At 41.0% G+C, this 24,832-nt stretch overlaps 1 protein-coding gene across 2 annotated transcripts in view; it reads right to left on the bottom strand.

The window, feature by feature from the left end:
* Positions 1-81: 81 nt before the first annotated feature.
* Positions 82-24,832, bottom strand: part of LOC139579465 (receptor-type tyrosine-protein phosphatase H-like) — a 32,548-nt gene continuing 7,797 nt past the window's right edge. For both annotated transcript variants that reach the window (XM_071408165.1, XM_071408164.1), the window contains 8 exons: positions 18,929-19,198; positions 16,401-16,670; positions 8,216-8,485; positions 7,180-7,263; positions 6,700-7,098; positions 2,693-2,832; positions 2,503-2,612; positions 82-1,782 (listed from right to left, as the gene is read on the bottom strand). In XM_071408165.1, the coding sequence (XP_071264266.1) occupies positions 1,650-1,782; positions 2,503-2,612; positions 2,693-2,832; positions 6,700-7,098; positions 7,180-7,263; positions 8,216-8,485; positions 16,401-16,670; positions 18,929-19,198 (1,676 nt within the window). In that variant the 3' untranslated portion in view covers positions 82-1,649. The remainder of the gene's footprint in view (positions 1,783-2,502; positions 2,613-2,692; positions 2,833-6,699; positions 7,099-7,179; positions 7,264-8,215; positions 8,486-16,400; positions 16,671-18,928; positions 19,199-24,832) is intronic.

Raw genomic sequence — 24,832 nt, 5'->3', positions numbered from 1 at the left:
CCGATGTCACGCGCAAGCATGCGCTGGTGTCTCTTGCTGCACCTGTCTGGTGGACATTCTAAAGAAGAAAGAGACTGTAGATTTCTTCTAACAGCAACTTTATTATAAGATTTACAAACATGGAGCAATCAACAATCACTGAAATAGTTCAGAGTTGGAAAGCCCAACGAACAGAGTTGGCTCTCTCCTATTGTAGAAAGGACATCCTCTTATCTATGTGACAGTTAACAGATGTGCAGAAACAGGGCAGAGGAACAGTTGTAAAAAGTAATTTAGCTCATCTGTGCAGATGAAGAGAGCTGATATCGCCACCATTCTCTGTTCCTCCCTGCAATTCCCACATAGCTAAATGCTTGCCGATTGTAAACACAGGAGATCACATGCTGCGGTCGCACCCAAACTGCTCATAAACTCAGCAAAAAAAGAAACGTCCTCTCACTGTCAACTGTGTTTATTTTCAGCAAACTTAACATGTGTAAATATTTGTATGAACTATGCAATGTAATCTTTTCTAATAAATGGTTAAACGTACACGTGGTGTTTCCTTTTTGAAATGGAATTGACCCCAACCCTGTTGCTCTCAGGTGTGGATGATTGACAGGTGATCACTGATCAGAGAAGCTATATGAAAGTAGCCTCCCAACCAGGTTGGTTTGGTTTGGATAGCCTTTTTGTTTTCCTTTGTCGTGATTTTGTCACCGAGCTCTTGGGATGGCCAACTGAAGAGTCTCAACAGGCCTCCATTTGGCCACGGTGAGTCGTGAGTAAGCTGTATTCTGCCTAACTCTCTGGCTGTGAGAGAATCCCAAATGACACCCCATTCCCTTTATAGTGCACTACTCACCAAAAGGAATGCACTACAAAGGGATAGGGTATCATTTGGGATTCTCTCTCTCCCTCTCTGAAATATAATACAACCATTAAACAACTAGATTCACTTGCTAAATAATATCTACTTTTCAAAACAGTTGAATCTAATCACTACCTGTATTAAAGGTCACCAGGGGTCGTGACTTGTTTGTTGCACTGGCATTGCAACCTGTCCTACTGTAGTCAATGATTAGTCCCAGTTAGTTTAGTAACAAAACCTGACACTGTTTTGATAACTGATGATTATTTATGATCCAACCCTTCATTCTGGTGCTGCCTCCACGGAGAGGAAGTTAACAAAATATGAGTTCAAATGTAAACAGTAACATTCACTCTGTCTTAAAAGGCACAACGTCATATTTACACCAGTTTTTCTTTCTTCAAGTTTAGGAGTAGACCTTTAAAATGTAGAGGTGTGAGAGAGGTGTCTTGTCCTTGTAGATTCCAGATGTTATACCCCTATTTATACACATTGTTTGACACACAGTATGAATACATGATTGCGTGTCAGCTTGTGCAGCAGACATTAGTCAGTCATGTTGCTCCTGGTCACGTGACGCGGTAGCCAAACCTGCGACTTCAAAAATCAGTGTCAGCTCTTGGCCCAAGAGGGATCAGTGTTTTCGTGTGTGTGTGTCTGAATGTGTGCATGTGTTCGTTTCTCTCCTACCTGTAGTTCAGAGTACCATTCTATCAAATCCCACCAGTCTTCAGACCATCATTAACATACAGTAGAGAGTTCATTAATCAGCAGTGCAGAGAAAGTAACTATGAGAAGACTATTTCTCACAGATCCATTCTTGTGAAAACGAACATCCCAAATCCCTCCATACTCCTTGGCCTGATGATATGTAATAGATTTCCCCACAGTTCTGGTACGTACCACCACCAGGCTCTCCACTCCACCAATACCTGCAGTAGAAACAACACAGAGTAGACTGACCACTCTCTCAGAACCTAGAGTATGAACAACACAGAGTTAGACTGACCACTCTCTCAGAACCTAGAGTATGAACAACACAGAGTTACACTGGTCACTCTCTCAGAACCTAGAGTATGAACAACACAGAGTTAGACTGACCACTCTCTCAGAACCTAGAGTATGAACAACACAGAGTTACACTGGTCACTCTCTCAGAACCTAGAGTATGAACAACACAGAGTTGGACTGACCACTCTCTCAGAACCTAGAGTATGAACAACACAGAGATAGACTGACCACTCTCTCAGAAGCTAGAGTATGAACAACATAGAGTTAGACTGACCACTCTCTCAGAACCTAGAGTATGAACAACACAGAGTTAGACTGACCACTCTCTCAGAACCTAGAGTATGAACAACACAGAGTTAGTCTGACCACTCTCTCAGAACCTAGAGTATGAACAACACAGAGTTAGACTGACCACTCTCTCAGAACCTAGAGTATGAACAACACAGAGTTAGACTGACCACTCTCTCAGAACCTAGAGTATGAACAACACAGAGTTAGACTGACCACTCTCTCAGAACCTAGAGTATGAACAACACAGAGTTAGACTGATCACTCTCTCAGAACCTAGAGTATGAACAACACAGATAATCAGTCCTACACCTTCCACTGTGGTCAGTGTTATTAGAGCAGTAGTCTCTTACCTTGGGGTGGTCAGTGGGTTGCCGTCAACCCATTTCCAGGTCCCCTCAGTAACAGAATCAGTCAAACCAATCCAGACATAACTGACTGATTTAAACCCATTGATGAATGTCTGTTGAGGAACAGGAAAAGCATTGTTAATAACACATGATGGACTAATAAATAAAGTAGCTCTCTCTGTCTGTCTCTCACCTGTTCCTCTTCACTGTTAATGATCACCAGGTCTGCTCCTCTCTCCAGACAGTCCTGTCTGCTCTCATTCCAGGTTTTCTTCTCAGTAGAGAGGTAGTAACATCTGCAGCCAAACCTTCTCCATCCTTCAGGACAGGACCCTAGAAGTTTGACATTTACTATCTTTGACAGGGGCCTATTTATATAATTAATATGAATTTGGGAAACAGAAATTATTAAATATGAAAAACATTAAACCTCTCACTAAAGGCTTCAGCCATACTAAAGTTATACTTAAATCTGAACTGGTTCTCCAGCAAATTAGTAAAAATGTCACACCTCATGTTCAACAATGGCATTTTTCCCTTTATTCAGATTACAACCTCTCACTTTGGTTATTTTTAAATGAAATGATCCCCAAAATATCGCTATTTTTTAAACAAGCCATAGAAAGTTGGTTGCAATTTCAGTTTAATCCAAATATTATGGTTAAACTCCAATATACTAATTGATTAAAAACACTATATTTTTGTAAAAAAAATGTAAAGCAGTATAATCTTTATACATTATAGAAATAGGACTGGTAGACGTGTTACACATGCAGCTAACAGAAATATATTGAAATGTCTGTTCTACTCAAAATTAAAACCAACGTTGGGAAGAGATTTTTGATGTACCGATTCCATGGTACATGGTTTATGAACTGATACACAAAACGACCCTGGATTTAAAAAAAACGTTTTAAAGTTTTAATTATTACACAACATTCGTGCAACCAATAGAATGTTATATACAGTGCATTCGGAAAGTGTTTAATGTTTAAAAGAAATGTTCCCCCCGTCATCAATCCACACACAATACCCCATAATGACAAAGCAAACTTTAAACATTTTTTTTGCAAATGTATTAAAAATAAAAAACTGAAATATTACATTTACATAAGTATTCAGACACTTTACTCAGTACTTTGTTGAAGCACATTTGGCAGTGATTACAGCCTTGAGTCTTCTTGGGTATGACGCTACAAGCTTGGCACACCTGTATTTGGAGAGTTTCTTCCATTCTTCTCTGCAGATCCTCTCAAGCTCTGTTAGTTTGGATGGGGAGCATCGCCGCAAAGCTATTTTAAGGTCTCTCCAGAGATGTTCGATCGGGTTTAAGTCCGGGCACTGGCTGGGCCACTCAAGGACATTCAGAGACTTGTCCCGAAGCCACTCCTGCGTTTTCTTGGCTGTGTGCTTAGGGTCGTTGTCCTGTTGGAAGGTGAACCTTCGCCCCCAGTCTGAGGTCCTGAGCACTCTGGAACATGTTTGCATCAAGGATCCCTCTGTACTTTGCTCTGTTCATCTTTCCCTCGATCCTGACTAGTCTCCCAGTCCCTGCCGCTGAAAAACATCCCCACAGCATGATGCTGCCTCCACCATGCTTCACCGTAGGGATGGTGCCTGGTTTCCTCCAGACATGACGCTTGGCATTCAGGCTAAAGAGTTCAATCTAGGTTTCATGGTCAGAGTCCTTTAGGAGCCTTTTGACAAAATCCAAGCAGGCTGTCATGTGCCTTTTACTGAGGAGTGTCTTCCGTCTGGCCACTCTACCATAAAGGCCTAATTGGTGGACAACTGCAGAGATAGTTGTCCTTCTGGAAGGTTCTCCCATCTCCACAGAGGAACTCTGGAGCTCTGTCAGAGTGACCATCGGGTTCTTGTTCACCTCCCTGACCAAGGCCATTCTCCCCTGATTGCTCAGTTTGGCTGGGCGACCAGCTCTAGGAAGAGTCTTGGTTTATCCAAACTTCTTCCATTTAAGAATGATGGAGGCGACTGTGTACTTGGGGACCTTCAAATGCTGCTGAAACTTGTTGGTACGCTTCAATCAATGGAATTTACCACAGGTGGACTCCAATCAAGTTGTTGAAACATCTCAAGGATGATCAATGGAAGCAGGATGCACTGAGCTCAATTTCAATTCTCATAGCTAAGGGTCTGAATAGTTATCCTCTACAGGATCGGTGTCGCCCCCCCCCCGGCGGGACAGTTGAGCTAATGTAGGCTAATGTGATTAGCATGATATTGTAAGTAACAAGAACATTTTCCAGGACATAGACATATCTGATATTGGCAGAAAGCTTAAATTATTGTTGATCTAACTTCACTGTCCAATTTACAGTAGCTATTACAGTGAAAAAATACCATGCTATTGTTTGAGGAGAGTGCACAGTTATTAACTTAAATGTATTCATAAACCAATTAAGCACATTTGGGCAGTCTTGATACAACATTTTGAACAGAAATGCAATGGATCATTGGATCAGTCTAATTCTTTGCACATACACTGCTGCCATCTAGTGGCCAAAATCTAAACTGCGCCTATATTCCTTAGTCATATATTTGCATTTCATTGCATTATAAAGATCGAAAAAACTAACGTTTTTTTCTTTGTATTATCTTTTACCAGATCTATTGTGTTATATTCTCCTACATTCCTTTCACATTTCCACAAACTTCAAAGTGTTTCCGTTCAAATGGTATCAAGAATATGCATATCCTTGCTTCAGGTCCTGAGCTGCAGGCAGTTAGATTTGGGTATGTCATTCTAGGCGAAAATTGAAAAAAAGGTTCCGATCCTTCAGAGGCTAAGTCAACAAGGTATCTGTTTTTTATGACATTTGCACACACACAAAAAAAAAACTTTTGCTTTGTCATTATGGGGTATTGTGTGTAGATTGATGAGGATATCCATTCTAAAATCCATTTTAGAATAAGGCTGTAACTTAATAAAATGTGAAAAAGTGAAGGGGTATGAATACTTTCTGAATGCATTGTATATGGGGGCGATACAACCATCCCAGCTCCAGATTTTGCTGCTTAGAGAAAGACTCATTAGATCAATTGTTTTGGTACTGTCCATATGTAGCTTGTTTTTGGTCGCAGGTTCAGGAATGACTGAAGAATTGCAACATTTACCTGGAGCTAACTCTGCAAATAGCACTGTTGGGTGATTTAAAAAGTCATAGTCAATCGATCAATAATATAATAATACTCCTAGCAAAAAATGTTTACTTTAATGTTACAATATGTGGACTCTATGAGACTAGAAAGGTTCCAGATGTTTGTGAAACATCACAGCACAGTTGAAAAATATATGGCAAATATAAATCAAAACTGGATGGTGTTCAGATATAGATGGGAGGTGTTGAGTGGAGCTGAAGGATGGGACTAAAAACAAGCAAATTATAATTATTGTAAAATATACTCTGTCCATAAAATGTATATAGTATGTACAAGCTGGAAGTAGAAGCCTAAGTGTTGTTGTCCATTCGTTTACAACAATTAGGGGATGGGCGGTTGGGATAGCGGAATTAATAAGGAAAACATATATTTTTAAATATATATACTACTGGTCAAAGGTTTGGACACACCTACTCATTCAAGGGTTTTTCTTTATTTTTACTATTTTCTACATTGTAGAATAATAGTGAAGACATCAAAACTATGAAATAACACATGGTTTCATGTAGTAACCAAAAAAGTATTAAACAAATCAAAATATATTTTATATTTGAGATTCTTTAAAGTAATGATGGACTGTGGTTTCTCTTTGCTTATTTGAGCTGTTCTTGCCATAATATAGACTTGGTCTTTTACCAAATAGGGCTTTCTTCTGTATACCTCCCTACCTTGTCACAACACAACTGATTGGCTCAAATGCATTAAGAAGGAAAGAAATTCCACAAATTAACCATTAATTACATTAATGGAAGCCACAATCTATCTGCAACAATAAAGCTGATCTACCCCCTAAAAAATAAAAGTATCTGAGATCTAGGTAGTTCTGATGACCTCTGATCTCCTGTGATGTGTGTTGAGCGCAAAGGCAAAACACAGCTCCCGTCAATTTAATTTGTTTCTGGTCCTAATGGCCATGGCAAATACTACTTATTGAATATGCTTGTGTGTGAGAAAACAGGACAACTACAGAAACTATGGATCAGCAAGCAAATAAAAAGGGGGCCCTTTGCACACATTTACCTTTGTTCTCCCAGTTCAGTCTTTCTATCTCCTCCTGTAGCTGGTCACGCTCCATAGTTGTAGTGTTTAGACTCTTCATCAACGTGTCTACTTCAGTGGTCCTGGTATTTAGACTATTCTGTAGCTGGTCTCTCTCTGTGGTCCTGGTATTTAGACTATTCTGTAGCTGGTCTCTCTCTGTGGTCCTGGTATTTAGACTATTCTGTAGCTGGTCTCTCTCAGTGGTCCTGGTATTTAGACTATTCTGTAGCTGGTCTCTCTCTGTAGTCCTGGTATTTAGACTATTCTGTAGCTGGTCTCTCGCTGTAGTCCTGGTATTTAGACTATTCTGTAGCTGGTCTCTCGCTGTAGTCCTGGTATTTAGACTATTCTGTAGATGGTCTCGCTCTGCAGTTGCATCTGTAAAAGGGAAAAGTAAATCAAAATGTGTAACTATCACAACATTGACTACAAATGTTTAATAAAAAAACATTAACTTACAGGAATCCCACAGGCCTATGATGACAGCCAGTAGAACACACACTGCAGCAACTCTGGAGGGTCTCTTCCACCACTGAAAATGTACTGAATCACAAGTTATTAAAGTCAGATCTTTGGTAATGTGTTAATGTGTTTTACTGTATCAGTGTTTAATTTGAGCTGGATCCTGCGGGAACAGGATCCGGCACCTTTCAGTTTTGGACTGATGTGTTCCAGAACCTATTTGGTCAGATCCGCTACTTTTCATGGCATGAAAAATAATTGTTACTGTTTGCAACGTAAAAATTCGAATTAAAGCGCTCAAAGTTCATTTGAGTTTCCTCCTCATTTATTCTCATGCCCCCTAAAAAATGCAATGTAAAAACGTAGATTTTCAGCCCGCGCCTGATATTCTGAGAACTAAACTTTTCACTACTTTATTACACATTACGCTGTTATTTCTAACCCGATATGGATGAAAATACCTTCAACTTAAAGCTGAAGATTTGCACTTTAACCTCATAGTCATGATTTTAAAGCCAAACTTTTGGAGCACAGAGTCAAAAGAAGAAAACATGCTTGACAGTCAAGCAATAACTACGGAGGGCACAGTAGAGGTAAGGTAGAGGCAGGTAGTCTCAATATTAACCTCATGGCACCTGAGCTCAATTTCGAGTCTCATAGCAAAAGGTCTGAATACTTATTTAAATAAGGTTTTATATTTTTTATACATTTGCAACAATTTCTAAACCTGTTTTCAATTAGTCAATATTGGTTATTGTGTGTAGATTGATGAATAAGGCTGGATAAGGCAGTAACGCAACAAAATGTGGAAAAAGTCAAGGGGTCTGAATATTTTCCTAATGCACTGTAAATCCTCTAAAGTTAAAGCAAGCAGAGGCAACTCATTGACATAATGACTCACAGGAACAGAAACAAGCATGAACATCCCATGCTGACACATTCATTATGACTATTTCATATTCATTTTTAGAACTAGTTCAAGTTTAATAAACTTTGACACCAGGCACAATACTTAAGTAGGGTACTTCCTTACTTGTGGTGAGGTTTGTTGACACCAGTTGACTTTGCTTTCCATTTTCCAGCACAGTGCAGACAGTGACAGAGTACTGAGTGACACATTGCAGGTCAGGAAGAGTGATGCTGGGTGAAGATGTGGAGGTGATGTGTGGTTCTGTCCCTGGACAGTGGTAGGAGATCTGGTAATGATGTTGGGTTTGGTCCAATCCTGGTGGATGGCTCCAGCTAACAATAGCTGATGTGGTGTCCACTGAGTCAACAGTCAGCTGGTCTGGAGCAGGAAGTACTAAGAGAAAATACATTATTGTCAGTGTTACAGTTTAACTCCAGAAATATATTACAGGAGGGAAAGTAGAATAGTAGTTTAAAAGTAGAAAAGGTCAGTTTGCAATTCCTTTCGATATTTTTTATTCATTTTTTTATTTCACCTATATTTAACCAGGTAGGCCAGTTGAGAACAAGTTCTCCTTTACAACTGTGATCTGCAAAGCAGTAAGACAAAAACAATGGGATAAAAAAACAGTCAATAACTCAATAGAAAAATCTGTATACAGTCGTGGCCAAAAGTTTTGAGAATGACACAAATATTAATTTCCACAAAGTTTACTGCTTCAGTGTCTTTAGATATTTTTGTCAGATGTTACTATGGAATACTGAAGTATAATTACAAGCATTTCATAAGTGTCAACGGATTTTATTGACAATTACATGAAGTTGATACAAAGAGTCAATATCTGCAGTGTTGACCCTTCTTTTTCAAGACGTCTGAAATCCGCCCTGGCATGCTGTCAATTAACTTCTGGGCCACATCCTGACTGATGGCAGCTCATTCTTGCATAATCAATGCTTGGAGTTTGTCAGAATTTGTGGGTTTTTGTTTGTCCACCCGCCTCTTGAGGATTCACCACAAATTCTCAATGGGATTAAGGTCTGGGGAGTTTCCTGGCCATGGACCCAACATATCGATGTTTTGTTGCCCGAGCCACTTAGTTATCACTTTTGCCTTATGGCAAGGTGCTCCATCATGCTGGAAAAGGCATTGTTCGTCACCAGACTGATCCTGGATGGTTGGGAGAAGTTGCTCTCAGAGGATGTGTTGGTACCAATCTAAATTCATGGCTGTGTTCTTAGGCAAAATTGTGAGTGAGCCCACTCCCTTGGCTGAGAAGCAACCCCACACATGAATGGTCTCAGGATGCTTTACTGTTGGCATGACACAGGACTGATGGTAGCGCTCACCTTGTCTTCTCCGGACAAGCTATTTTCCGGATGCCCCAAACAATCGGAAAGGGGATTCATCAGAGAAAATGACTTTACCCCAGTCCTCAGCAGTCCAATCCCTGTACCTTTTGCAGAATATCAGTCTGTCCCTGATGTTTTTCCTGGAGAGAAGTGGCTTCTTTGCTGTCCTTCTTGACACCAGCCCATCCTCCAAAAGTCTTTGCCTCACTGTGCGTGCAGATGCACTCACACCTGCCTGCTGCCATTCCTGAGCAAGCTCTGTACTGGTGCCCCGATCCCGCAGCTGAATAAACTTTAGGAGACGGTCCTAGCGCTTGCTGGACTTTCTTGGGCGCCCTGAAGCCTTCTGCAGAAATGCAGTGGATTTTTTTGGGGGGGGGGATTCAGTTCATTTGCATGGCAAGAGGGACTTTGCAATTAATTGCAATTCATCTGATCACTCTTCATAACATTCTGGAGTATATGAAAATTGCCATCATACAAACTGAGGCAGCAGACTTTGTGAAAATGTATATTTGTGTCATTCTCAAAACTTTTGGCCATGACTGTACAGTGTGTGCAAATGAAGTAAGGAGGTAAGGCAATAAATAGGCCATAGTGGCGAAGTAATTACAAATTAGCAATTAACACAGGAGTGATATATGTGCAGATGAGGATGTGCAAGTAGAAATACTGGTGTGCAAAAGAGCAGAAAAACAAAAACAAATATGGGATGAGGTAGGTAGTTGGTTGGATGGGCTATTTACAGATGGGCTGTGTACAGCTGCAGCGATCGGTAAGCTGCTCTGACAGCTGATGCTTAAAGTCAGTGAGGGAGATATAACTTCAGTCATTTTTGCAATTCGTTCCAGTCATTGGCAGCAGAGAACTGGAAGAAAAGGCAGCCAAAGTAGGGATTGGCTTTGGGGATGACCAGTGAAATATACCTGCTGGAGCGCATGCTACGGGTGGGTGCTGCTATGGTGACCAGTGAGCTGAGATAAGGCGGGGCTTTACCTAGCAAAGACTTATAGATGACCTGGTGCCAGTGGGTTTGGCAAGGAATATGTAGCGAGGACCAGCCAACGAGAGCATACAGGTCGCAGTAGTGGGTAGTATATGGGGCTTTGGTGATAAAACGGATGGCGCTGTGATAGACTGCATCCAATTTGCTGAGTAGAGTGTAGGAGGCTATTTTGTAAATGACATTGTCGAAGTCAAGGACCCGTAGGATAGTCAGTTTTACGAGGGTAATGGGAAGGGAAGAAATAAACTAAAGCAGATATGTCATGTAAAAAAAAAGAATCCACTGAATGCATTGATTTATCAACTTCACTGTGCCACTGCTACATTGTTGTCACCATGGCAACAAAACAAAACAACCGCTGCAGTTCTAAATCCTCTCCACAACAACAAGTGTTTTATAATGTAGTACTGATAAAGTTAATGCAAGCAGAGGCAGATCAACTCATTGACGTAATGACTCACTAATGGAAGAAAGCATGAATTCAGACACTACAAAAACATTTATTAATTTCATCACCTTACTTTGCTACCTGACAACTTTACGGTTTTTACATTTTAATTACCGTTTATATTTTTAGTTTTTCCCCTCAATAAACTTTTTTTTTTTCATTCAACTTTTTCACCCCGGACGCTTTATCTGGACGTGGTTCGTCAGGACCTCCAACAGCCGAAGTAGTAACATTAACATGATGCCTTCTAATTGCAGTCGCTGTACTCATAATATACAGGAGAACGATCGCCTTATGGCGAGGATAGCTGTGCTGCAAGCCCAGCTTCAGAAGCAATCGTTAGGCAAGGGTAATTTCAGTGTAGGAAAGGATGAAACAGCGTCTGTGCCACCAGTAAGTACAGATAGTAGTATAAATCCCCTCGCATGGTCCCCGCAGCCGGACAACTTTCTCATGGCTTCTGGAGGGAAATGCTGTAGGAATGCTCAACTGGTGTCGCTCATTCAGCCGACAGAAACTTTCAACCGGTTCTCCCCATTAAGCAACGGGTTGGAGTCTGAGGCCGAGCCTTCTCTGGTCTCTACTCCTCCCGTTACGGGGTCTGAGACGCCGAAGCTTCCCACCATTAGCTCTGACAAATTGCAAACCCTAGTCATTGGCGACTCCATTACCCGCAGTATTAGACTTAAAACGAATCATCCAGCGATCATACACTGTTTACCAGGGGGGCAGGGCTACCGACGTTAAGGCTAATCTGAAGATGGTGCTGGCTAAGGCTAAAACTGGCGAGTGTAGAGAATATAGAGATATTGTTATCCACGTCGGCACCAACGATGTTAGGATGAAACAGTCAGAGGTCACCAAGCACAACATAGCTTCAGCGTGTAAATCAGCTAGAAAGATGTGTCGGAATCGAGTAATTGTCTCTGGCCCCCTCCCAGTTAGGGGGATTGATGAGCTCTACAGCAGAGTCTCACAACTCAATCGCTGGTTGAAAACTGTTTTCTGCCCCTCCCAAAAGATAGAATTTGTAGATAATTGGCCCTCTTTCTGGGACTCACCCACAAACAGGACCAAGCCTGGCCTGCTGAGGAGTGATGGACTCCACCCTAGCTGGAGGGGAGCTCTCATCTTATCTACCAACATAGACAGGGCTCTAACTCCTCTAGCTCCACAATGAAATAGGGTGCAGGCCAGGCAGCAGGCTGTTAGCCAGCCTGCCAGCTTAGTGGAGTCTGCCACTAGCACAGTCAGTGTAGTCAGCTCAGCTATCCCCATTGAGACCGTGTCTGTGCCTCGACCTAGGTTGAGGAAAACTAAACATGGCAGTGTTCGCTTTAGCAATCTCACTAGAATAAAGACCTCCTCCATTCCTGCCATTATTGAAAGAGATCGTGATACCTCACATCTCAAAATAGGGCTACTTAAAGTTAGATCCCTCACTTCAAAGGCAGTTATAGTCAATGAACTAATCACTGATCATAATCTTGATGTGATTGGCCTGACTGAAACATGGCTTAAGCCTGATGAATTTACTGTGTTAAATGAGGCCTCACCCCCTGGTTACACTAGTGACCATATCCCCCGTGCATCCCGCAAAGGCGGAGGTGTTGCTAACATTTACGATAGCAAATTTCAATTGACCCCCCAAAAAATGACGTTTTCGTCTTTTGAGCTTCTAGTCATGAAATCTATGCAGCCTACTCAATCACTTTTTATAGCTACTGTTTACAGGCCTCCTGGGCCATATACAGCGTTCCTCACTGAGTTCCCTGAATTCCTATCGGACCTTGTAGTCATAACAGATAACATTCAAATTTTTGGTGATTTAAATATTTCCATGGAAAAGTCCACAGACCCACTCCAAAAGGCTTTCGGAGCCATCATCGACTCAGTGGGTTTTGTCCAACATGTCTCTGGACCTACTCACTGTCACAGTCATACTCTGGACCTAGTTTTGTCCCATGGAATAAATGTTGTGGATCTTAATGTTTTCCTCATAATCCTGGACTATCGTACCACCATTTTATTACGTTTGCAATCGCAACAAATAATCTGCTCAGACCACAACCAAGGAGCATCAAAAGTCGTGCTATAAATTCTCAGACAACCCAAAGATTCCTTGATGCCCTTCCAGACTCCCTTTGCCTACCCAAGGACGTCAGAGGACAAAAATCAGTAAACCACCTAACTGAGGAACTCAATTTAACCTTGCGCAATACCCTAGATGCAGTTGCACCCCTAAAAACTAAAAATATTTGTCATAAGAAACTAGCTCCCTGGTATACAGAAAATACCCGAGCTCTGAAGCAAGCTTCCAGAAAATTTGAACAGAAATGGCGCCACACCAAACTGGAAGTCTTCCAACTAGCTTGGAAAGACAGTACCGTGCAGTATCGAAGAGCCCTCACTGCTGCTCGATCATCCTTTTTCTAACTTAATTGAGGAAAATAAGAAGAATCCGACATTTATTTTTGATACTGTCGCAAAGCTAACTAAAAAGCAGCATTCCCCATGAGAGGATGGCTTTCACTTCAGCAGTAATAAATTAATGAACTTTGAGGAAAAGATCATGATCATTAGAAAGCATATTACGGACTCCTCTTTAAATCTGCGTATTCCTCCAAAGCTCAGCTGTCCTGAGTCTGCACAACTCTGCCAGGACCTAGGATCAAGAGAGACACTCAAGTGTTTTAGTACTATAATTTCTTGACACAATGATGAAAATAATCATGGCCTCTAAACCTTCAAGCTGCATACTGGACCCTATTCCAACTAAACTACTGAAAGAGCTGCTTCCTGTGCTTGGCCCTCCTATGTTGAACATAATAAACGGCTCTCTATCCAGCGGATGTGTACCAAACTCACTACAAGTGGCAGTAACAAAGCCTCTCTTGAAAAAGCCAAACCTTGACGCAGAAAATAGAAAAACTGTCGGCCTATATCGAATCTTCCATTCACTCAAAAAAAAATTAAAAAGCTGTTGCACAGCAACTCACTGCCTTCCTGAAGACAAACAATGTATATGAAATGCTTCAGTCTGGTTTTAGACCCCATCATAGCACTGAGACTGCACTTATGAAGGTGGTAAATGACGTCAGACCGAGGCTCTGCATCTGTCCTCGTGCTCCTAGACCTTAGTGCTGCTTTTGATACCATCGATCACCACATTCTTCTTGAGAGATTGGAAACCCAAATTGGCCTACACGGACAAGTTCTGGCCTGGTTTAGATCTTATCTGTCGGAAAGATATCAGTTTGTCTCTGTGAATGGTTTGTCCTCTGACAAATCAACTGTAAATGTCGGTGTTCCTCAAGGTTACGTTTTTGGACCACTATTGTTTTCACTATATATTTTACCTCTTGGGGATGTCATTTGAAAACATAATGTTAACATTCACTGCTATGCGGATGACACGCAGCTGTACATTTCAATGAAACATGGTGAAGCCCCAAAATTGCCCTCGCTAGAAGCCTGTGTTTCAGACATAAGGAAGTGGATGGCTGCAAACTTTCTACATTTAAACTCGGACAAAACAGAGATGCTTGTTCTAGGTCCCAAGAAACAAAGAGATCTTCTGTTGAATATGACAATTAATCTTGATGGTTGTACAGTCTTCTCAAATAAAACTGTGAAGGACCTCGGCGTTACTCTGGACCCTGATCCCTCTTTTGACGCACATTTGAAGACTGTTTCAAGGACAGCTTTTTTTCCATCTACGTAACATTGCAAAAATCAGAAACTTTCTGTCCAAAAATGATGCAGAAAAATTAATCCATGCTTTTTTTACTTATAGGTTAGACTACTGCAATGCTCTACTTTCCGGCTACCCGGATAAAGCACTAAATAAACTTCAGTTAGTGCTAAATACGGCTGCTAGAATCCTGACTAGAACCCAAAAATTTTATCATATTACTCCAGGGCTAGCCTCCCTACACTGGCTTTCTGTTAAGGCAAGGGCTGATTTCAAGGTTTTACTGCTAACCTACAAAGCATTACATGGGCTTGCTCCTATCTATCTTTCCGATTTGGTCCTGCCGTACATACCTACACGTACGCTACGGTCACAATACGCAGGCCTCCTAATTGTCCCTAGAATTTCTAAGCAAACAGCTGGAGGCAGGGCTTTCTCCTATAGAGCTCCATTTTTATGGAATGGTCTGCCTACCCATGTGAGAGACGCAGACTCAGTCTCAACCTTTAAGTCTTTACTGAAGACTCATCTCTTCAGTGGGTCATATGATTGAGTGTAGTCTGGCCCAGGAGTGTGAAGGTGAACGGAAAGGCTCTGGAGTAACGAACCGCCCTTGCTGTCTCTGCCTGGCCGGTTCCCCTCTCTCCACTAGGATTCTCTGCCTCTAACCTTATTACAGGGGCTGAGTCAGTGGCTTACTGGTGCTCTTCCATGCCGTCCCTAGGAGGGGTGCGTCACTTGATATCTTTGTGGGCTATACTCGGCCTTGTCTCAGGATGGTAAGTTGGTGGTTGAAGTTATCCCTCTAGTGGTGCGGGGGCTGTGCTTTGGCAAAGTGGGTGGGGTTATATCCTGCCTGTTTGGCCCTTTCCGGGGTGTCATCGGATGGGGCCACAGTGTCTCCTGACCCCTCCTGTCTCAGCCTCCAGTATTTATGCTGCAGTAGTTTGTGTCGGGGGGCTAGGGTCAGTCTGTTACATCTGGAGTATTTCTCCTGTCTTATACAGTGTCCTGTGTGAATTTAATTATGCTCTCTCTAATTCTCTCTTTCTTTCTCTCTCCCTCTTGGAGGACCTGAGCCCTAGGACCATGCCTCAGGACTACCTGGCATGATGACTCCTTGCTGTCCCCAGTCCACCTGGCCATGCTGCTGCTCCAGTTTCAACTGTTCTGCCTGCGGCTATGGAACCCTGACCTGTTCACCGGACGTGCTACCTGTCCCAGACCTGCTGTTTTCAACTCTCTAGAGACAGCAGGAGCAATAGAGATACTCTTAATGATCGGCTATGAAAAGCCAACTGACATTTACTCCTGAGGTGCTGACTTCTTGCACCCTCGATAACTACTGTGATTATTATTATTTGACCATGCTGGTCATTTATGAACTTTTGAACATCTTGGCCATGTTCTGTTATAATCTCCACCCGGCACAGCCAGAAGAGGACTGGCCACCCTTCATAGCCTGGTTCCTCACTAGATTTCTTCCTAGGTTTTGGCCTTTCTAAGAAGTTTTTCCTAGCCACCGTGCTTCTACACCTGCATTGCTTGCTGTTTGGGGTTTTAGGCTGGGTTTCTGTACAGCACTTTGAGATATCAGCTGATGTAAGAAGGGCTATATAAATACATTTGATCACCAAAATGCATGATGAGATCTGGGGAATTCAGCATCATATTTCTCATCAGGGAAGATACTGTACCTTTACATGCCATGCTGATACATCCATTAGGATTAGTTTATATATTTTTTGATAACTAGTTAAGGTTTGATAAATATTATCTGGTGTCAAACTTGATGTATTTTACTTCCTTACCTGTGGTGAAGGTTGTTGACACCAGTTCACTTTGCTTTCCATTTTCCAGCACAGTGCAGACAGTGACAGAGTATTCAGTAGCAGGTTTCAGGTCAGAGAGAGTGATGCTGTGTGAAGACGTGGTAGTGATGTGTGGTTCTGTCCCTGGACAGTGGTAGGAGATCTGGTAATGATGTTGGGTTTGGTCCAATCCTGGTGGCTGGCTCCAGCTAACAGCAGCTGATGTGGTGTCCACTGAGTCAACAGTCAGCTGGTGTGGAGCAGGAAGTACTAAGGGAAAATACATTACTGTCAGTGCTAAAGTTTAACTCCAGAAATAAACTGCAGGAGGAAAAGTAGAATATTAGTTGAAAAAATAGAAAAAGCCAGCTTGCAATTACTTTTGATATGGGAAGAAATAAGCTAAAGCAGAAGTCACAACAGAAGCTGATTTGTAACAAAATGAAGTGTTTCTGCTATTCCGGCACCATTTCTTCCAGCGCCGTCCCGCGCTTGGACTTTCTGACGGGCCGCCCCCAGGTGTTGAGGGTAGGTAGCAACACATCTGCCACGCTGATCCTCAACACTGGAGCCCCTCAGGGGTGCGTACTAAGTCCCCTCCTGTACTCCCTGCTCACCCACGACTGCATGGCCAGGCACGACACCAACAGCATCATTAAGTTTGCAGATGACAGTGGTAGGCCTGATCACCGACAACGACGAGACAGCCTTTAGGGAGGAGGTCAGGGACCTGGCCGGGTGGTGCCAGAATAACAACCTATCCCTTAATGTAATCAAGACAAAGGAGATGATTGTGGACTACAGGAAAAGGAGGACCAAGCACGCCCCCATTCTCATCGACGGCGCTGTAGAGGAGCAGGTTGAGAGCTTCAAGTTCCTTGGTGTCCACATCACCAAAAAACTAGAATGGTCCAAACACACCAAGACAGTCGTGAAGAGGGCACGACAAAGCCTATTCCCCCTCAGGAAACTAAAACGATTTGGCATGGGTCCTGAGATCCTCAAAAGGTTCTATAGCTGCAACATTGAGAGCATCCTGACTGGTTGCATCACTGCCTGGTATGGCAACTGCTTGGCCTCCGACCGCAAGGCACTACAGAGGGTAGTACATACGGCCCAGTACATCACTGGGGCTAAGCTGCCTTCCATCCAGGACCTCTACACCAGGCGGTGTCAGAGGAAGGCCCTAAAAATTGTCAAAGATCCCAGCCACCCTAGTCATAGACTGTTCTCTCTACTACCGCATGGCAAGCGGTACCGGAGCACCAAGTCTATGACCAAAAGGCTTCCCTACAGCTTTTACCCCCAAGCCATAGGCCATAAGACTCCTGGACAGGTAATCAAATGGCTACCCGGACTATTTGCATTGTGTTCCGCCAACCCCAACCCGCCATTCCCTCTTCTACGCTGCTATTCTCTGTTTATCATCTATGCATAGTCACTTTAACTATACCTACATGTACATATTACCTCAATTAGCCAGACTAACCTCTGTACCGGTACCACCTGTATATAGCCCTGTATATAGCCTCGCTACTGTTATTTTCACTGTCACTGTACTGTTTTTTATTTATCTATTATTTACCTAATATCTATTTTTTACTTAAACATTTCACTGTTGGTTAGGGCTTGTAAGTAAGCATTTCACTGTTGTATTCGGCACACGTGACAAATAAACTGATTTGATTTATATTCATAAATTCAGATAAATGAAAAGAACGCTGGGATTTATAAATACTCTCCACAATAACAAGGGTTTTACGCTGTACTTTGGATAAAGTTAAAACAAGCAGAGGCAGATCAACTCCTTGACATAATGACTCACAGTGGTGTAAAGTACTTAAGTAAAAATACTTGAAAGTACTACTTTTAAGTAGTTTTTCGGGTATCTGTACTTTACTATTTATGTATGACTACTTTTACTTCACTACATTCCTTAAGAAAATAATGTACCTTTTACTCCATACATTTTCCCTGATACACAAAGGTCCTCGTTACATTTCGAATACTTAGAAAAACAGAAAAATATTATAATTCACACACTTATCAAGAGAACATCCCTGGTCATCCCTACTGCCTCTGATCTGGCGGACGCCCTAAACTCAAATGCTTAGTTTGTAAATTATGTCTGAGTGTTGGAGTGTGCCCCTGGATATCCGTAAATTAAAAAATTAAAAAATGGTGCCGTCTGGTTTGCTTAATATAAGGAATGTGAAATTATTATACTTTTACTTTTGATACTTGAGTATATTTAAAACCACATACTTTTAGACTTTACTCAAGTAGTATTTTACCGGGTGACTTTCACCTTTACTTGAGTAATTTTCTATTATGGTATCTTTACTTTTACTCAAGTATGACAATTGGTTACTTTTCCCACCACTGATGACTCACAGAAACAGAAGAAAGCATGAACTCAGATATTATAAACATTCATTGATTTCAGCACCAAACTGCATTTTGAGATCTGGGGAAATCACATATAGTCATTTTGATAACCAGAACTAATACTTAAGTAGGGTACTTACCTGTGGTGAGGGTTGTTAACACCAGTTGACTTTGCTTTCCATTTTCCAGCACAGTGCAGACAGTGACTGAGTATTCAGTCGCAGGTTCCAGATCAGAGAGAGTGATGCTGTGTGAAGATGTGGTAGTGATGTGTGGTTCTGTCCCTGGACAGCGGTAAGAGATCTGGTAATGATGTTGGGTTTGGTCCAATCCTGGTGGCTGGCTCCAGCTAACAGCAGCTGATGTGGTGTCCACTGAGTCAATATTCAGCTGGTCTGGAGCAGGAAGTACTAGGGGAAAATACATTATTGTCAGTTTTACAGTTTAACTCCAGATATACACTGAGTGTACAAAACATTAAGGATACCTGCTCTTTCCATGTCAGACTGACCAGGTGAATCCAGATTAATGTTATGATCCCTTATTAATGTCACTTGTTAAATCCACTTCAATCAGTTTAGATGAAGGAGAGGACACAGGTTAAAGAAGGATTTTGTATGTGTGCCATTCAGAGGGTGAATGGGCAAGACAGAAATATTTAAGTGCCTTTGAACGGGGTATGGTATGTGCCAAGAGCATAAGTTTGGGTCAAGAACTGAAACGCTGCTGGGTTTTTCACGCTCAACAGTTTCCCATGTGTATCAAGAATGTTCCACCACCCAAAGGACATCCAGCCAACTTGACAACTGTGGAAAGAATTGGAGTCAACATGGGCCAGCATCCCTGTGGAATGCTTTCGACACCTAGTAGAGTCCATGCCCTGATGGATTGAGGCTGTTCTGAGGGCTAAATGTTTTGTACACTCAAATGTAATGAAATGTTTAACAGATGTTCCACTTAACATTTCTCAAAAATTAAATAATCAGAAAAATGTAAAAGTTGTAAAAAAAGAAAGTCCTCAAGCTTTCGATAAAGAGATACATAACTTCCTCTCAGATAATGTCTGAACTATGCCTCTTTCAGCCTCCACAAAAGGCCAAAATCTCTTGATTAGGCTGCTAGGTGTTTCACTAAGGATTGCCATAGTGTTTTAAGATGTTTTACCTCGAGCTGTGGAGGTCATGACATTTAGTCAGCTGGTTATTGTCATGCAATAGACAGCCGGTCTCATGGCAATTGACCGAGAATTAATGATTTATTTACAAGGTTTAATGTTTGATTTGATACATGAAATAATTCATGAATCATTTGCCAGTAAGAAGCTGCTAGCCATTGGCTGTTAATAACAGCTGACAACTGCTAACTGGCAAGCACAAAAACAGTGTTTAACTTCGGGAGTACAGACCACAAGAAATCAGCTGCCGAAAATGCACAGTCAAAGAACAGATTATTCTGTCAAGGAAGTCATTTTTTTATTTGAAATAAAGGCATACTAAGACCAAATAAATGTGACGGGTAAATAATAACATATTAGTGCATTTGTTAAAATGTTAAAATAATTAAACAATGAACTATGCAAATGAGCAAAAGGCGTGTGCATTGAGGAAATAGACGGCTGGCTCAAATAGAAACCTGTCTCTAATAAGCGCCTGTTGTTTCCAGTGATTTATGCAAATAAACCCCTGGGCTATTCATTTCAGTTTTATGGTAAACACGTTTAACATCTCCAGGCCTCAACACCTACAAGCTGCTGATGCCTTTGGAACATCTACATGTTTTAAGTGTAATAAATAATTTAATATACACCATCACAATAAATACATTATGTATGTTAGGCAGGACTAAATAAACATAATATGAAGAAAATGTATTTCAGAAGAACAGGAGAGTTGGAATACTGTATATTATCTGGCTAAGCGCTATGCCATTGGCTGTAGACTTGTTCATTTAGCAGACAAGATATGCTTAAATCCCGTGCAATTATTTTATATAATTTTATAGTAAGAATCAATCATTATTTTAATTCAGTTTTATTTTGGGGGGGCTTGGGCTCATATAGGCCTATACATAAGCTCTTATGCTCATGGGTGTTTTGAATGAATCATCACATGAATCATCAAAGCACAGTTCATTTCGTTGTGTTTGACTTTGAAACAAGATCCACAACTACTATGTTTTCCACTCAGTTTCAACCTGTTATTAAACTTCTTTCTTCAACTTCAACAAATTTACATTTACAATGTAAATGTAAATGTAACTTGATCATCACAGTGAGGTGTGTTTTAAAACCTGATGAGGACAGGGGGTGCTGTTTTCACTTTGGGGGAAAAACGTGCCCAATTTAAACGGCCTCGTACTCAATTCTTGCTCGTACAATATGCATATTATTATTACTATTGGATAGAAAACACTCTCTAGTTTCTAAAACCGTTTGAATTTTGTCTGTGGGTAAAACAGAACTCATTTGGCAGCACACTTTGTGACCAGGAAGTGGAAAGTCTGAAATCTATGTTCTGTTCAAGTGTCTGCCTATAAATGGGCATGATACGTATGACTATACGTGCACGTCATACACCTTCCCCTGGATGTCAAGAGGAAGTGAGAGGAAAAATGAGTTGATTATCTCGGTCTGACGTTGAATAAACCCTCTTGGAACAACGTGTCCCCCATTTTCTGTTCTCTGCAAGGCGCGTTGGGACCTGTTATTGCCTACTGGAAAGCTGTCGTTATGGGCGAATACTATCTCCGGCTTTGATTTTATTTGATACATGTTACAATATCATCCTAAAGTATGTTTTTTCAATATAGTTTCATTAGATTATTGAAATTTATTCGGGACGTTAGGCGTGTTGCGTTGTTTGACTTTGTTGACGTTGGAGAGCTTAGCGCCGCATGGCCAGTGTGCTTGCTAATTCAAGAGGGAAAGAGGTCGTTCTGAATCCAAACAACGACGGTTCTGGACAAAGGACCCCTTGTACAACATTCTGATGGAAGATCAGCAAAAGTAGGAACCATTTTGTGATGCTATTTCATATATCTGTCGAACTGTGTACTAGTAGCTTTGCGCTCAGGTTTTGGTTATTCCCTTACCATAACTAAGTCTTATGTCGTAATGAAGATATTTTTAGAATTCTAACACTGCGATTGCATTAAGAACTAATGGATCTATCGTTTCCTATACAACATGTATTTTTTTGTAATGTTTATGAATAGCTATTTGGTCAGAATAGGTGAAAGTCTAATAGAAATATCCGCACATTCTGGGAAAAATATGCTACGTTAGCACAATGTATAACCACGGATTTCAGCTCTAAATATGCACATTTTCGAACAAAACATAAGTGTATGTATAACCTGATGTTATAGGACTGTCATATGAGGAAGGTTTATGAAGGTTAGTGAAATGTAATATCTTTTGCTGGTTTATTCGCTAAAGCTAACGTGCCTATTGCTATCGCTAACGTGCCTTGATGAATGAATGCGGTAGTGTGGTAGGCTATTGTAGTAAGCTAATATAATGCTATATTGTGTTTTCGCTGTAAAAAATTGGAAATATTGGCTGTATTCACAAGATCTTTGTCTTTCATTTGCTATACACCATGTATTTTTCAGAAATGTTTTATGATGAGTATTTCGGTATGTCACGTTGGTGTCTGTAATTATTCTGGCTGCTTTCGGTGCAATTTCTGATTGTAGCCGCAATGTAAACTATGATTTATACCTGAAATATGCACATTTTTCGAACAAAACATAGATTTATTGTATAACTTGTTATAAGACTGTCATCTGATGAAGTTGTTTCTTGGTTTCTTTGGTTTGTTCTAGGTTAGTTTGGTTGATTTTGTGCATGCTACCTGTGCTGTGAAAAATGTCTGTGCTTTTTTCTATTTGTTGGTGAGCTAACATAAATATATATTGTGTTTTCCCTGTAAAACATTTAAAAAATCGGACATGTTGGCTGGATTCACAAGATGTGTATCTTTCATTAGCTGTATTGGACTTGTTAATGTGTGAAAGTTAAATATTTTAAAAATATATATTTTGAATTTTGCGCTCTGCCTTTTCAGTGGAATGTGGGAGGAGTTCCGCCTGCGGAACCCCAGAGTCAGACAGGTTAAAACCACAATACTGTTTTAGTGTTTGATGTGATTTTCAATTGCATTGATGTCAGAGAGGTTACAGGGACAATAGAGCCCTGAGTACCAAGCCATTAGGACCTGATGGTAGTTTGCAAGTTGGGTACTACCAAAGCATGTCCAGAGTGCAAAAAAGGAGATTACCGTGACTCAGTAGTCATGTGGAATTTTACTGAGGTCATGACCCATGACTGCCGGTAATACGTGACCGACCGGCTCGATCTTATGTAGCAACATTTAAACATATTTTTTTTTTACATTGGATAAAAGTAGAGACTCAGAGCTACAAAATGGTAAAGCATACACTACAGTTGAGGAACAATGGGAAAGTAATTCTGCTTTCTAAGTTGATAAACTTGTAACCTCACTTTAGAGAAAATGGCCTTTGAATGTTTTGGTAAACCTACTGGAGAGCTCTTCTTTGTCTACGCCCATTCAGCATCGCTCACACCCTCTTAAGCTTTAGCCCCACCCATCTCTTTAGGGATTCACATGTGAGGCCATGTACTAAACATTTCAAGACTAAAGGCTGGTTTAAACTACGGTGTGTTTGTAAATTTTATCTAGAGTGCCAGAGTGTGCGCTGGGTGTTCGTAAACTCAAGAGTATTGCCAGAATGTTCATTCGTAAATTCAGAGCGCACACTAGTAGGGTTGATCCGAGCGTTCTGTCCCAACAGCAGTCAAGCACCCAAGCTAACGTTGGCTAGCTTACTAGCTACTTCCAGATACAAATGAGAGAACAGCTCACTGACCATTTTACTCGCCCTAGCAGAGCTGGTTAGGCTGTTTTTATGTCATCCAGAGAGTTGGTGACTGCAACTGTGCTGCTGGTAACAATTGAATTACAATTCAGTTTAATTTGCCAACGTTTGCTGACACCGGCCATATTCAACGTGTGTTGAGCGTTCATAAATTGGTCAGTTATTCTGCAATCTGGCACACAGACGAGAGTTCTCTGAAATCAGAGTAGACAGCTAGAGCGAATTTACCAGTTACATCTATCAACAGTTGTCACAGTGACATCATGAACATTATATTTAAATGGTTACTTGCATAGTGGAGTCCTTCGTATCTAAGACATGTAGCTAGCTAAACAATGAACCATAATCCCAACTCATGACATTACTACCCTGCATGAATCTGCAGGTAGCTAACCAACCAGGTTCAATGTTAGCTAGCTAATATTAGGCTATAACCAGCAAAGGCTCTGATATACAAATAATATAACTACACACAGATCATACACATAATGTTAGCTAGCTAAAAGTACACTAACTCGAAATGAAAACGACTGAAAAAATTTGAAATGTTTACTACATGAAAATGTTGCTGTATATTTGGATGGACACTTCTAACTCTTGGCTAGATTTAACAACTTCATGGTCAGCGCAACATCACTCTACTTTTCCACCGGTAACGTTCTAATCATTTTATTAAATGTTTAAGGGATTCATTTTTTAAATGTTTATAGCCTTACAGAGGGAAAAGTAGAATAAACCCAGGGCTTTTGATATGGGAAGAAATAAACTAGAAACAGAACAGAAGAAACAAAATGTGTATTTGTAATGTAACAAAATTGTTGTTGTTCATTTACTTTCTTTTATTTATTTAACCTTTGTTTAACTAGGCAACTTAGTTAAAAACAAATTCTTATTTACATGACGACCTACTAAAAAGGCCTCCTGCGGGGACGGGGGCTGCGATTAAAAATATAAATAATACACACACACAAGACAGACCACACAACACTACATAAAGAGAGACCTAAGACAACATAGCAAGGCAGCAACACATGGCAACACAGCATGGTAGCAATACAACATGGTACAAACATTATTGGGCACAAACAATAGCACAAAGGACAAGGTAAAGACAACAATGCATCACACAAAGCAGCCACAACTGT

This window comes from Salvelinus alpinus, chromosome 6, assembly GCF_045679555.1.
Source record: "Salvelinus alpinus chromosome 6, SLU_Salpinus.1, whole genome shotgun sequence".
Classification (NCBI taxonomy): Eukaryota; Metazoa; Chordata; class Actinopteri; order Salmoniformes; family Salmonidae; genus Salvelinus; species Salvelinus alpinus.
The sequence above is the reverse complement of the archived record's forward strand: the minus strand, read 5'-3'. Positions and strand labels throughout refer to the sequence as shown.